Source organism: Zerene cesonia, unplaced genomic scaffold, assembly GCF_012273895.1.
Source record: "Zerene cesonia ecotype Mississippi unplaced genomic scaffold, Zerene_cesonia_1.1 Zces_u003, whole genome shotgun sequence".
Lineage (NCBI taxonomy): Eukaryota > Metazoa > Arthropoda > Insecta > Lepidoptera > Pieridae > Zerene > Zerene cesonia.
In genome coordinates this window covers 1,709,860-1,725,445 of record NW_024045133.1, presented here as the reverse complement: position 1 = coordinate 1,725,445, position 15,586 = coordinate 1,709,860, and the positions used below count along the sequence as shown (strand labels likewise).

General features: G+C 38.0%; 1 protein-coding gene across 1 annotated transcript in view; it reads left to right on the top strand.

Moving 5' to 3' along the window:
• Positions 1–15,586, top strand: part of LOC119838460 (la-related protein 1) — an 83,029-nt gene that overhangs the window by 42,862 nt on the left and 24,581 nt on the right. Inside the window, exons 4-7 of the mRNA XM_038364407.1 lie at positions 14,088–14,207; positions 14,620–14,734; positions 14,894–15,007; positions 15,444–15,586. The exon at positions 15,444–15,586 is cut by the window's right edge and continues 7 nt beyond it. Coding sequence (XP_038220335.1) covers positions 14,088–14,207; positions 14,620–14,734; positions 14,894–15,007; positions 15,444–15,586 — 492 coding nt within the window. The remainder of the gene's footprint in view (positions 1–14,087; positions 14,208–14,619; positions 14,735–14,893; positions 15,008–15,443) is intronic.

Sequence of the window (15,586 nt, the reverse complement as noted above, 5' to 3'; positions counted from 1 at the left end):
ATGTAATATTTTTTTATAATTAAGTGTAACAGTATTTATGGCCAGACTAAGTATATACAAGAATTGCTCGTTTAAAGGGATAAGATTTTTTTTTTGTTAATTTTTCAAATCAGACCCACTAGTTTCTGAGATTAACGCGTTCAATTAAACAAATAAACTCTTCAAGCTTGCCTATATGTTATTCCAGATTTCCAGCTGTCTACGTTCAAAATTTCATTGCAATCGGTTCAGTAGTTTTTGTGTGAAAGAGCAACAAACACACTCACATCCTTGCAAACTTTCGTATTTATCATATTAGTAGGATATAACGATTGAGGTTTTAAAGCGATGTAGGGGTGAGATTGCCTATTCGAAATTACAAGATTAGACCATACAATAATAATAACAGACACTAGCTTAGCTGGTTTGATTTCCGTTCAACTTCGAATGACTATTATTATTAATATTTATTGTGGGAGTCGAGCACGCTGCGGCACGAATTGGGCCAGCTCGCACCGGGGAAGTACCACACCCCCACAGGAGACTGGCGTAAAATAATAGCTTGCTATTGTGTTGCGTACGGTGAGTGGGGGAGACGGAGGCCTATTTCCTTCTCCTCGCCCTTCCCAGTCCATTCCTTCTTTCCAGTCATCGATCTTTTCCTTATCCCTTATCCCTTAAAAGTGACATAAGCAATATATGTACCACGGGCGAAGTCGCGGCGAACAGCTAGTCATTCATAAAGATATATTAGTTACTAGCTGCACCCGGCAAACGCTGTTCTGCCTTACTCTTATCATTTAGGGGTGTGAAAAATAGATGTTAGCCGATTCTCAGACCTACCCAATATGCTTACCAAATTTCAGAGGAATCGGTCAAGCCGTTTCGGAGGAGTTTGGCAACGAAAACTGTGACACGAGAATTTTATATATATAAGATTTTGTATATATAGATATACAATATATTAGTTACAATATCTTACTGTCCTATCCTACTAATATTATAATTGCGTATGTTTGTAAGGATCTGTGTGTGTTTGTTGCTCTTTCACGCAAAATCTACCAAACCGATTGCAATGAAATTTGCTTCTTAGATAGCTGAACAACTGGAATAACATATAGGCTACTTTTTATCCCGATATTCCTACGGTATACGGACATACGCGGGTGACACCGCGGGGCGCGGCTACTTGTAATATTATGGAATATATTATAGCGTGTTTATCATATATTAATTTGTATGTTCGTTACGCGACAGATCGTGAAATCACGACTTGGTTTTTGTTGAATTAGCATCATAATATATAACTATATTTAGCTTAGCTTCCTTTGTATGAAGACGATTCTATTGATGAATATGTCCTTACTGATATTATAATGAATGCAAAAGTGTGTCTGTTTGTTTGTTGGTTTGTTTGTTTGTTTTTCTTAGCCTCGCAACGGAGCGATTTTACAGTAGGCATAACTTAGCTTAGACCCGGTAAACGCTGTTCTGAACTACTCTTATCATTTAGGGATATGGGAAATAGATGTTGGCCGATTCTCCGACCTGCCCATGTCGGGTAGGTTTGCGAATATCGGCTCACAAAGTCGAATAAGAATCGGCCCAGCCGTTTAGGAGAAGCATGGTAACTAACATGTCACACAATGTCGAGGACCGATGGCAATACACTAATTCGATAAAAAATGTTTAGTTCTGTTTTCTATAAAAGCGTGTCTTTTTAGTTGTTTTAGCTACCCCACTAACTTTATCCCAATGCGTTTAATCGGGATAAAAAGACAGGTCAGTTCATATCTTGTCTGTATCCGAAATTTCATCAAAATCCGTTCAGTAGTTTCAGCGTGATTGACGGACAAACATCCAAACAAACTTTCACATTTATAATGTTAGTGTGATTAGTGTGATTATTATTATTTATATTCTATCCACGGCTAGCAGATATTCTATTTTATCGTGTGTTTTACCGTCGTATATGTATAGATAGATAGATAGATAGATTAGACGTATATTAATAGAACACACAAAATACACGTCAATTTTAATATAAAAACAATTAAACAACGAAAAATTAAAAATAATAAATAGTGTATTAATTAAAAACACATTATTGGACTACCTGCGTTGATTGTATGTGGTAGTCGAGCACGCTTCGGCACGAATTGGGCCAGCTCGCACCGGGGAAGTACCACACCCCCACAGAAGACCGACGTGAAATAGCATTCTGCTGTGTTTCGTTCGGTGAGTGGGGGAGCCGGAGGCCCATATCCCTTTCCTTCCCCTTCCCAGTCCTTTCCTTTATTCCTCTCGCCAATCCTTTCTTAATCCCTTTCCAATTTAAAGTCGGCAATCCATTTGTGGAGGCGTAGGATCTGTAATCGACTTTACGCCTCTACAAATGTTCATGGGCGGTGGTAGCGCTTACCATCAGGCGTCCCACCAGCTCCATTGCCGACCGTGACATATAAAAAAAAAAAAAAAAACCTGCACACCACTTGTACAAATATCAATTTTATTGCGGAAACGCTGTGCCAACGAAGCGAAGTTTTCGAATGCGACAATTGAATTATCGATTGTTGCTGTTTCATATATTTAGTTGTAGACAATCATTTAATAAGAAATTAAAAAAAATAGAAAAAAAATTAACACGAGGCGAGATTCGAAGCCGCTTTTTTTTGCCTCACCGTAGCGACGCCTAGCCTCTCGGCCACCCGTGATCCCGCCACAGTAATCGAATTTCTTCCACTCTATCGGTTTTATGTGCCTAAGGGGCACCCCATAATTATTTAATGTAAACGACAAGGACACAAGTGTCACTTGTACATTATAAGAGGGTGTTTAATGGATGCGAGCAATGGTATCATCCCCTATCGGATCTACTTAAGTTCCATCCGTCTATTTAGTGTCTAAAACCATCGCGCCATTATTTGTTTAAATGTCTGATAGGGAAGCGGTTGACTATCATATCGCCTGCTGGTAAGCGTAGATGTAGTCTGAGATGAAGCACACCTCTATAGAAGCTTGTGATTAATTATTAATTATCTCTTACACAAAATTGTTTAAAAATTCGATCACTAAAGGTAAAGAGATAGAAAACCGATTTTTTGTTGTTGTGTCATCTTATAACTCGAGAATAGCTCGACCGAGTAGTTGTTGGATTTGTCTCCTCCTCTTTTAACGCAATAACTTAAATACATACAAATAATTTTCCCGGACGGAGCCGGGGCGAGGCGAGCGCCTAGTCGTATAGAATAATCTCAATGAAAAGTGCCTACGTACCTTCACGGGTATTTACACGACAACTGTACACCCATAGAAGCAAATAAGCCAACAAAGGTAAAATAATAACAATACAACGCGAAACGCGCGGCTTTGTCCGCGAATATCCGACGCAATAATGGCGTAGTTCGAGTTAAGCGCGCGCCTAGGGAGGGGGTAGCCAGCCGTCTGTCTGCCTTCGAGCCTTTGTTGCGGACAGCTCAAAATGACCAAATAGTTATTAGGGGGACGGAGGTAAAAGTATTCAATACTAGCTGCGCCCCGCGGTGTCACCCGCGTAAGTCCGTATCCCGTTGGAATATCGGGATGAAAAGTTGCCTATATGTTATTCCATGTGTCCAGCTGTATACGTACCAAATTTCATTGTAATAGGTTCATAAGTTTTTGCGTAAAAGAACAACAAACACACACGCACGTCCTTACAAACTTTCGCATTTATATGATATTAGTAGAATAGTAGGATTAGTAGGAAGGATAGTGGGATGTACCACGGGGCTGACCGCTAATCCTAATAAATAAATACTGTTGAAAGTGTTGGATAGATTCAAATAATTGTTATTATGCATATAAATTTTGTCCAGCTGTCTACGTACCAAATGTCATTGCAATAGGTTCAGTAGTTTTTGCGTGCAAGTGCAACAAACAAGCACACATCCTTACAAACTTTCGCATTTATAATATTAGTAGGATTAATTAATGAATTAAAGTAGGAATAGATATTAGAAGAAGACTTATAAACCGGCTAAGTATATTTTGACCGGAAAAACATTTAAAAAAAATTGGAGTTTTTTGTAGCAACGTAGATAGCTAAATAAATACTTGAATACGAATACCGTAAATGGTGTTTGTCGTGTTTGAATGTTTTTCATTCCATTATATAAAAACTAATGCATGGAAGTGGATTAGATTCGTAGGTACGTAGATAGACTACGATCTAGATTAAATTGCATCATACACATTATTATGATTGCGCACGTTATGTAACGTATTTTAAAAATCCTATCCTACTAATAGTATAAAATATAAATGCGAAAGTTTGTAAGGATGTGTGTTTGTTGCTCTTTCACGGAAAAACTACGGAACCGTATGCAATTAAATTTGGTACGTATATAGCTGGACAACTGGAATAACATATAGGCAACTTTTATCCCGATATTCCTGCGGGATACGGACTTACGCGGGTGAAGCCGCGGGGCGCAGCTAGTATTTCAATATGGCAAGTGTCATGTCCCCTATGGCCCCCACTCCACAGCTGATATTGAATCGTATATAGTTACTGTAGATGTCATTTACAACAAATAAAAAAGTATACATATTTAAAGAAAGACTTCCAGTCAGACATTAAACTGAAAGTAAAAACATCAACTAGTTACCTACTACCGAATGCCTAGTAAGACTGTTTATCGCAACCGGAAACAACGAAAGCGTTTACACAACACGAGGCCTTTGCCGGAAACCACTCGGAATATTAAACGCGGCGGGCGAATTTGAACGTCAAATTCCACGGGGTCCCTACTTCTATAGGCGCTCTGCGGTCTCTATGCAATGCGCTCGCGCAATGGTCTCGTCGGTAATGCGGTTCGGTTCTATATAATACTAGCTGCGCCCCGCGGTTTCACCCACGTAAGTCCGAATCCCGTAGGAATATCGGGATAAAAAGTTGCCTATATGTTATTCCAGTTGTCCAGCTGTCTACGTACCAAATTTCATTGCAATCGGTTCAGTAGTAGATCGTTTGTATCCCGATCCCTTGGCATAAAATGGGAATCTTGATATGAGGGTGGAGCCGAGCGTCTAGTAAACATTAAAGTGAATTGGCGATTTTTTTGTTTTCATGAAAATTATTTTAATGTGAAAAAAACAACCTGTTTTTTTTTATTAGCGTATATTATACATTTTATGGGGATATTTGAATCATTGGCGAAAACAACGTGAGTCAGAGCTCACTTTCGTTCATCACCGCGAAACTGCTGAACAAATAAACGTGTTGTTGTACGACCTTGACAATTGAGCCGTATGTATGGCTTGGACCAAATGCGTGCTATGTTTGTATAATGTAGAATGTGAGTAGGAAGTTAATTATAGTTGAAAATGTTTAATTAACACTAGGCGCTCGTCCCGGCTCCGCCCGGATACCGAGATTTCTGTTTTATCCCAAAGGAGCACTTAATCGGGATGAAAAGTATCCTATCACCCAAGTCAGCTCATACCCTGTCTGCATACCAAATTTCACCAAAATCCGTTCAGTAGTTTCTGCGTGATTGGCGAACAAACATCCAAATAAACAAATTTACAATTATAATATTAGTGTGGAGTGTGCTTTAATGCTATTATTTTAAAAAATTATCTATATCTTATCTTTATACATAATAATGTGAAGTTAAAAACTTTGTTTGCTTGAACGCGCTAATATCAGAAACTGGTGGTAAGATTTCAAAACATCTAGTAGTGTTGGGTATACACGTAAACACCGACTATTATAGGCTTAGATATGCACCACGTGCGAAGCCAGGGCGCTTCGCTAGTGTCACATATGAAAGATAAGATAAATAATTATGAATGTGTTTGTTTGACATTGAAGCAATATGCTTTATCAAAATTGTATTAGTTTTTTTTTATTATCAAATCTATTATATAATATTTTTTTATTATAATTGTAAGGAAAGCTTTTAAAAGTATCTGTTTCTCGTCCCGCTGATAGTTTAGCAGTATGCTCGTTACCTTTTACCGTGGTTGCCTGGAAGAGATCACTTCTAATTGATAAGGCCGACAAACAAATTGTTCACTTTATTATAATAATGATCATTATTATTATCATTATTTGTAAGTTTCTTTCCATGTACAATATTGTTAGAGTGAAATAAATAAGTAAATTTTTCTTCCGTTTATTAATAATATGAAAACTTATGAAACACGGACATTCCCAGCCCCAATAGTGGACTAAAAGTTATCCGTCTATGTCTACGACAATATAACATCAAAATGTTTACAGTAATTTTTGCATCTATGAAAGGAAAATTAAATAATAAGAATTGGAGGTCCGCCCCGGCTTCGCCCGTGGTACATATATAGCCTACAGCCTTCCTCAATAAATGGGCTATGTAACACTGAAAGAATTTTTCAAATTCCAGGACCAGTAATAGTTCCTGAGATTACTGCGTTCATAGGATCAAACTCTTCAGTTTTATAATATTACTAGCTGCGCCCCGCGGTTACACCCGCGTAAGTCCATATCCCGTTGGAATATCGGGATAAAAAGTTGCCTATATGTTATTTCAGTTGTCCAGCTATCTACATACCAAATTTCATTGCAATCGGTTCAGTAGTTTTTGCGTGAAAGAGCAACAAACACACACACATTCTTACAAACTTTCGCATTTATAATATTAGTAGGATTTTTGTAGCTTTTTTTTTTATTTTTCGTTTTTTATTCTGTTATTATTATCTCTTTTCTGTGTATGTGTAAGTGTTTAAAATAAACGGTTATTCTTTCTTTTTGATATCGAAACCGGCCGATATTAATTACTCAGTAGTGTTTTGATGATATAATATACAGTACGAGATCACGAACACGTGTTGGAAGCGGATTAGAACAACGACAGACCCCACCTAGAGTTTCAGCAGATACACGCAAATAAATTTAAGAAGATATTGTAACGAATACAGAATGTCCAAACGAGAAATAAATACCGATATCTGATTGGTATTCATTAAATATTCCTATATAGATTGAGAGCAATACACCCAATTCTTTACAAAAGCCTGCCCAAATTTATGACATGCAAACATCAAAAGGAGAGATCTCTGCTATTCTAAACAGTAAATTGTCAAAAATATAAAATTATAAAGCCATTATGTATATAATCATGCATTCAACGCACAATAAACGTAGTTGACGAAACATAATCGCGTATTAAATAAAATACAATATTACCTACCCATAAACGATAAATAAAAGAAAAAGATTGATGTGCGCGATACGGTTCCGACATTTGGCCGCCGCGGCCTTGGCGGTGTGAGCGAGACGTCGCCGCGCGAGCGGGACGGGGCGATGCCGTATCGGCAACGTGGTCTCGACGCGGCGCACGTGGTTTTTGAGGTTATGCAATGTGGATGGACTGTGGAGTTGATTTTTGATAGAGATTGTTATAGATGTCTCTCCTGTGTGTGTGTTTGTGTGTGTTTGTAGACTAAAGGGGTAGAGACTTATTTTTTTTGTGTTTTGTACGGGATAGGAAGAAAAATTGGAATAATTTTATATATTACTAGCTGCACCAGACGATTCTCAGACCTACCCAATATGCTTACCAAATTTCAGAGGAATCGGTCAAGCCGTTTCGGAGGAGTATAGAGACTAACATTGTGACACGAGAATTTTATATATAAGATAATATACAAACTTCTTGCTCCGGTTGAAACGGATTTAAGAGTATTAATACATGTTGATTAATTCATGTTATAATGATTGAACTATAGTGACTAGGAATTTTAGCGTCGTGCAAAATTTATTGTCAATCGAAGTGGGAATTATATAGTTTTATTGTATAATGCTTCTACTATAAATTCATCTGGTATATTCTTTTCTTATGAAACGTTGAAATTTTAAGAGTTTTTATCTATTGTCTAAATCGTAGATACTTAATATAAAACGAACAAAATGTATGTGAATGTCGAGTGGGTATTATATTTATATTTATATTCCAAATAATGAGTTTCAACTCGCACCCTCTCGGATCGGAGCGAAGGGTCGATAGACATTTGATTAAATGTGTATTCACTTATGTTAAAAGAAAAGCGAATGCGTGTTTATTTGTCTTTTTGTCACTGTGCTATGGAGCGATTTAACGATGTGATATTTGTGTCTGAAAATTGAAAGCTGGGGTGTGATTAATTAGGCTGAATATGCGGAAAGCTTGGAGATTAATAGGGCTAACATTTTTCTATGGCATTATAATTTTTTTTAATTATATATTCAGTAAATTTATATGAATAATAACAATTGTTTGAATCTATCCAACACTTTCAACAGTATTTATTTATTAGGATTAGCGGTCAGCCCCGTGGTACATCCTACTATCCTTCCAACTAATCCTACTGTCCTACTAATATTATATAAATGCGAAAGTTTGTAAGGATGTGGGTGTGTTTGTTGCTCTTTCACGCAAAAACTGCTGAACCGATTGTTACGAAATTTGGTACGTCGACAGCTGGACAACTGGAATAACATATAGGCAACTTTTAATCCCGATATTCCTGAAACCGCGGGGCGCAGCTAGTAATATATATATTTTAACCCTTAACATGCAGGATACAAAATCGGTTCAGAGATTAGCGCCTACGACGTCACGAACTCACAAATTCACTACCTACTTTTTACCCCCAACCACTACATAGTATAAAGCGAAGTCGCTTCCCGCGTCTGTATGTATGCTTAGATCTTTAAAGCCATACATCAAGATTTTTGACGTTTTTTTTCTTTTAATAGATACGAGTGATTCAATAGGAAGGTTTATATGTATAATGACATCTATTACACCACTCCGAATTTAACGCGCGCGAAACCGCGGTAAGCTAGTGAGTATAAGAAAACATAAATAATTTTTAAATATCTGTGTATGGGTTATATGTTTTATTATGTACTATTTATTGGCTAACAGTCGAAAGGAAAGCCGAGCGACGGCTGTGCGAACAACTTTTACCATTTTTGTTGAGGTTGATTACAGGCCGTTCGCTTTACACGACGTGCCTCTGATTGTAAGCTAGCTGTGAGCCCGCGGCGTCACTCGCGTAATACGTACCAATAAATGCCCTGTAATTTACGTATGAAATAATAATAATAAATAAAAACTTTTATTGACTACAGACAAACCACACAATACAAACTAAAACAAAATGAGAGAAAGAAAAAGCAAATATGAATAATAACAAAAAAAATATATATATATTTATAGACTAAAACTAATAACAAACAAAATAATAAACAAATTAAGTACTAAATCTAACTAATTCTAGCCTTAAATAATATACCTGTGTGGGTCCACCATCAAAAGGGACTACTCAGTTTAAAGCTGTAGTGTTCAACGGACCACTAACAGCACTGATTTTCAGGTTTCAGATTTCAGGAGTCCCCATCGACCGCGACGGTTGGAGTTACAGTTTATGTAACAAGCACAAGACATTTAAAACTATACAAAAAGATAAACAATTTTAAATGTAACGCAGTTTGAAGATATGTAACAAATTTCGTGCAGATACGATTAGCTGTTTTCGACGTGAAAGACTAACAAACATACGTACATACATACAACATTACATACTTAGAAGCTTTCGCGTTTATAGTATTTGTAGAGTTAAGTACAACAGTCTAAGAGCTGAGTATTGTTAATATATTTAACAAGCGAGCGCGTCCCGGCTTCGCTTGGGTTAATTTTATATGAAACCAAATGAAAATATAGCAAGGCATACACTGTCAGGTAACGTGACTTTCTCGTTAAATAATTTGTCAAAATCGGTTCAGTAAATCCAAAGATTACCCACCATACAACGTCTCATACTCACAGACTCCTCTACCTCCTCATAATTCTCGTATAGACTAGCTCATCGCCCGCGGCTTCGCACGCGTTAAATTATTAGTGATTTAATAGATGTTATTACACATATAAACCTTCCTCTTGAATAACTTATATAAAAAAAAAAAAAACTAAAAATATATTAAAGAGACGGCGTATTTATAGTGTAGCGTATTCATCGAGTTATCTATTTATTTATTCTTTATTACTCTTAACAAAAACTACAAAAAAAAAAAAACTTGATAAAGTTACAATATAAACAATTGGCGGTCTTATCGCTATATAGCGATTTCTTCCAGACAACCAGACGTACAGAGAGAAATTAGATAGAGGAGAGGAGAGTGGACAGCTGGACAACTGGAATAACATATAGGTTTGTTTTTATCCCAATATTCCTACGGGATACGGACTTACGCAGGTCAAACCGCGGGGCGTAGCTAGTTGAATTAATAAATGATATGAGTTTGATAATTATGACTCGTAATTTTAAGATAACCAAGTGAATTGAGAACCTCGATATCGCCAAACGAGACGTCGGTCGAACACATTCGAGACGTAATGTATGCGTGTGACATATACAATATGCAAATGCGTTGACATTTGGACACAAGGAAGGCATTAAACATGTACGCGTACCGATAGGCAGCCGAAGGAGTTTAAAAACCGTACGATTATAATCATATTCGTGTGTTTCAAACGGGCCATCTATGATTTGTTAGCTTTCTTTTGAACCCCTGTCCTCTCCATAGGAGTGATTTTAAATCTTAACATGTGATGTCTTCCTGCCAATGGCAATACCCCCCCCCCCCACTCCCACTCCTCCTCTGCTTTTTGTGACGCAGTGTTACATTTTGAGTGATACCCAACGAGAGCCTGTGACGTAATTTGTGAATAAACCCCCAAATTGTCCAAAAATTGTGATTCGTAACATTCGCTTACATATTAACGCGTTATTTTTCGTTAGATTATGATCTATCGAAGGGGAATCGTTGAATTACAATCTCACGTCCATAAAATTGTCAACTGTCGAATACAGATTGCGAATTGACGGACGGAATTATGTGTAGTTTTAAAGTAAACCAAAATTAACACCTAACCCATCGTATTCGTTAAACTAAATAACGCGCGAGGTGCGTCCAATTCCATTCCATAATGTATCGGTTTCACTTCGATATTTTGTTGTGTTTGATTTTACGCGAGTATTATACATTTAGAAATTAAAGACTTTTTAACGGATTTTAAACGCGGTTTATTCATTATATTATTAACCCGACGTTTCGAACACTTCACAGCGAGCGTGGTCACGTGGAGACTGATCACAGTCTTGATGATTACAGATAGTTTTTTAATTTCTAAAATTCTATAGATTATACGATGTGACGAAAAACAATGCGTTCAATTGTAATCACTGTGCTACGTGACACGGTACTTCGACAGATCACAAACACGCGAGGTAGATTCTAATATAACGATGTTTACAGTTTTACCACGACACATACAACACGAGTGTGTATTATTATCATAATATATGGAGACACGGGTTTTGTTCAAATTTTCGATTAAAACGAATCGATCGTGAAGATGGCTGTATAAATTATTCAACAAATTAACGATACAGTTTTAGAATTAATTTGTCTTACATGTAGAAATTAAAGATTTCTAAACGGATTTTAAACGCGATTTATTCATTATATTATTTTTAACCCGACGTTTCGAACACATTACAGCGAGCGTGGTCCAGTCCCCCGTGGTCACGCTGTAAGTGTAATATAATGAATAAATCGCGTTTAAAATCCGTTAAAAAGTTTTTAATTTCTAAATGTATAATACTCACGTAAAATCAAACACAAGAAAATACTTTGTTTTACATGTTCAAAAGTTTTAATACAACGAAATTATGTTGATATAGAATCATCTGTTGGTTTGATTGATATCTATTGTTAACATTAAGGGAACTTTTGCGTATCGCTAAATACTTTTTTTTAAAGTTGCTTTCATTCATATGTGAAAGAATAAATACGACAGTATATAAGTGTTTCTTTTATTAAAATACATAACTTAAATTATCTGTAAAGATGATTAATTTTACACCTGATAGCAGTTATTTGATAAATATAGTCTATAGAAAACTAATAAAACCCAATTCGCATAGCATAGATATATGTCTACCACAGACATAAGTATTATATAAACTTTTAGATTTGAATAATGATAGATTTTAATCGATTAAATTATGCAATAAATGAGCATTTTATTTAAATAATCCTAGATGTCTTCTACATAAGCGTTATATCTAATGAAAATTAATATAGGAAGTTGTTATATAATGTTATAATTGATTTGACTTGACCGGTTTTTGTAATGACCACATCATTAGTGACCTAGCTATTCAAATTCTTTGAGGATATCGATACATTGCGTATGATTTCTGAACGGTATAAAATAGTTATGAAATACTATCTGCGCCCCGCGGTTTCACCCGCGTAAGTCCGTATCCCGTAGGAATATCGGGATAAAAAGTTGCCTATATGTTATTCCAGTTGTCCAGCTATCTACGTACCAAATTTAATTGCAATGGGTTCAGTAGTTTTAACGTGAAAGAGCAACAAACACACACACATCCTTACAAACTTTCGCATTTATAATATTAGTAGGATAGGATAGTAGGAGTACGATTATTTAAACATTTGCGTAAGTAAAGCGTTTTTTATTGAACAAATTGATAATAATGTGCTTTTCAACTATTGATGTAATTTCGCTTTAATTATTATTTGGAAATAAGTAATAATTAACTATAAATATATATTTTAATGTAGTAATTGAATGTTAATCTTGATAATATAAAACTATGGTAGGGACTGTTGACCATATTGTTAACGAAATATACGTAATTATCTGATCAAAATAGACGCTACCTATATCCTCACTTGGACCTCGTTGTAGACGTAATTATTTAAAGCACACACAAGCAAATTAATTAAAGCACCCTTAATTAATCAATGATAGGCATTAATTACAAGGATCGAAAAGAAACACCATCCACTGATGGATAAAGAACTACTATTCCACTTAACATTAATTTTATTTCTCAAAGTTTTGAATCGAAAAATAACTCTACAGGCAAATAATGTGCATCCGACAAACGCAAAACGCAACACAATGAAACTCCAACTGTGATATTCAACGATTATTTATAATTGTAAAAACTAAAAGTGTGGGTTAGTGGTAGTGAGTACCGAAGGTGTGTGTGTGTGTACAATGTGTCACGTGTGAGCGTGCGCTGGTTTAGTGTAGCGTGCGACCATGACAGCCGGCGTGGCGACCAAACGCAAGTCGCGCTCGAGACGGAGTTGGGCGCGCATCGAGAGCGATGGACAGGTGATTATGTTGTGGTGTATATGCGTGTGATACAAGCAGTGGTGGCTCAGTGGTGAGAACCTCGGACGATCGGATCGGAGACCGGGCGAGCGTGCAGGAAATAAATCGATTTTTCAATTTATCTGCGCATGGGGATAACGTCACCACTGCTTAAAACGGTGAAGGAAAACATCGTGAGGAAACCGGCATGTCCAAGAATCAAAAAGTTCGACGACATGTGACATCTGCCAACCCGCACTTGGCCAGCGTGGTGGATTAAGGCCTAACGCTCATAGGAGGCCTGTGTCCCAGCAGTGGGAACATATATGGGCTGATGATGATGATGATGATGTATATGCGTGTGAATGGGCCTCGTGCTGCGTCGTAATGCCGCAGAGACCAGAACTGAACTGGCGATTAAACGGGCGGCTGTGCATTCGTTGCATCGCTTAAGTGGCTAGGTCGTTGGTATTTACGCGGGTCACGATGATGTGTGTCTAGAGTGATTAAATGTGATATTTTCCTTATATCGGTTATGTATTGAAAACCTCGGGTTGACCCCGTCTCCCATTTTACATGTATCAAGCGTGGTGTACATGGAGGTTCGTAGATGAGATCAAATAGTATGGGCATGTTTGCTTATATCTAAGCAGGCCTCGGGTGATTCTTGCAACGGAGCTGTAATATGGTCCGCTACGTCGTTCAATGTTAATAGTGTTGTAAAATTAAACGGTCTAATAATAATATCTCTGCAGTACCCCAGAGCATATTGGCACCAAAACATGGGTTCGGACATGCGATTAAAATGTAAATGAGGGTGTTACTTAGGTAACGTGCTACAATCTGTACTAAGTTATAAAATAATGATAACCCACATGGTTTAACAACTCTCCCCCTTGTCCACAGGCATCAGACTTCACCGACATAGGCGACTGGCCAACGCTGGGCGCGGCGGTCGCCGGCGCCCGGTGTCACTCCACGCCGCCGCCGCACGACGCTGATCCTGCGCATCATAATGGGAACGCGGTGAGGAGCTTTGTGGAAAAATTACTTAATCGTCACTATATAGGCTGTTCCATATATTAATAGATAGTTTAGCATACTCTGATTCACTCTACAGATGCATTGTGTCTATGAAAACATAACCTTGTGCGCGTGCGGGAAACAAATGTAAATGGTTGGCCAGTTAGGGGTGTAAACATAAACTAATTAACTGTACGAGTCATTGAGCATATTGCACACCCTGTATACAGTAATATACATACATATAATTTATTTCATCTAGATGGAACAAAAGTTGACGTGAGGCCATATTATATTAATTATTAGCAGCGACATTTAAGCTTCCTGCGTTATGTGGTTAAAGTCATATTCCGTGGTGGTTCTGTTAATTGTATCCTAAAAAAAATCATGATCGAACCGTCACCATACCTTCCAGGATCAAGAACGCAAACCGCCCGAGGAGCAGCCGAAGCCGGAGAAAGTGGAGCACCAGAACCACCATCAGCCGGCCGTCGAGAGGCACCCGCCGAGTGACAGAAACAAGAGTTCCGGTATGGTCGTAATAGTTGCATTTCGAATGAATGAATTAATGAATCTCTTTGTAAAATTCCATACCTCTTTGGAAAACTTCATTTCTCTTTGTAACACTCCATTCCTCTTTGTAAAACTCCATTCCTCTTTGTAACTTAAGGTGTTTCCATCGATTTCAGGCGGCGGCAAAGGCGGCAGCAAGTCCGGCAAGCACAAGTGGGTGCCGCTCGACATTGACGTGAAAGCGGCCAGGCCGGGCAAGCACGCCGCGCAGCACGGCTCCCGGACGGACGGTGGGTGGATCACCCTGTATATATATAGCACTAGTTGTTTGCGTAGTCAAAGACACAAAGGGCCCGAGTTATACCCCAAAAATAAATCAATTAATCGATTAAAAACTACCGAACCGAAACCGAAAGTTGAAGAACGCAGTCTCGATATCCTACTTATTTTTCTATTTCAACGTCATCATCATCATCATCATCGTCTTTTTCATCTACATCATCATCATCATCATCATCACCATCATCACCATCGTCTTTTTCATCTTCATCATCTTCGAAATGAACAGTACGTTCCATTGAGTATATTGCACACCCTATATACAGTAATACACAAATTCGTGTAGTACTGTATTTAGGGTACACGAATATTAAAGGTTCAGTCTTCTTCTTCTTCATCGTTTATTACACTTGTACTATAAAAGGACCTTTGTCCATCACTCCGTAGACACGGTGTCGCTGAACGGCGAGGAGCGCGGGCGGTACGCGGGCGGCGGCGGGCGCGGGCGCGGAGCGGCGCGCGGGCGCGGCGCCCGGCGCCCCGGCGCGCGCCCTGCCAGCGTGCACGCGCACCCGCACGCCGTCTACCAC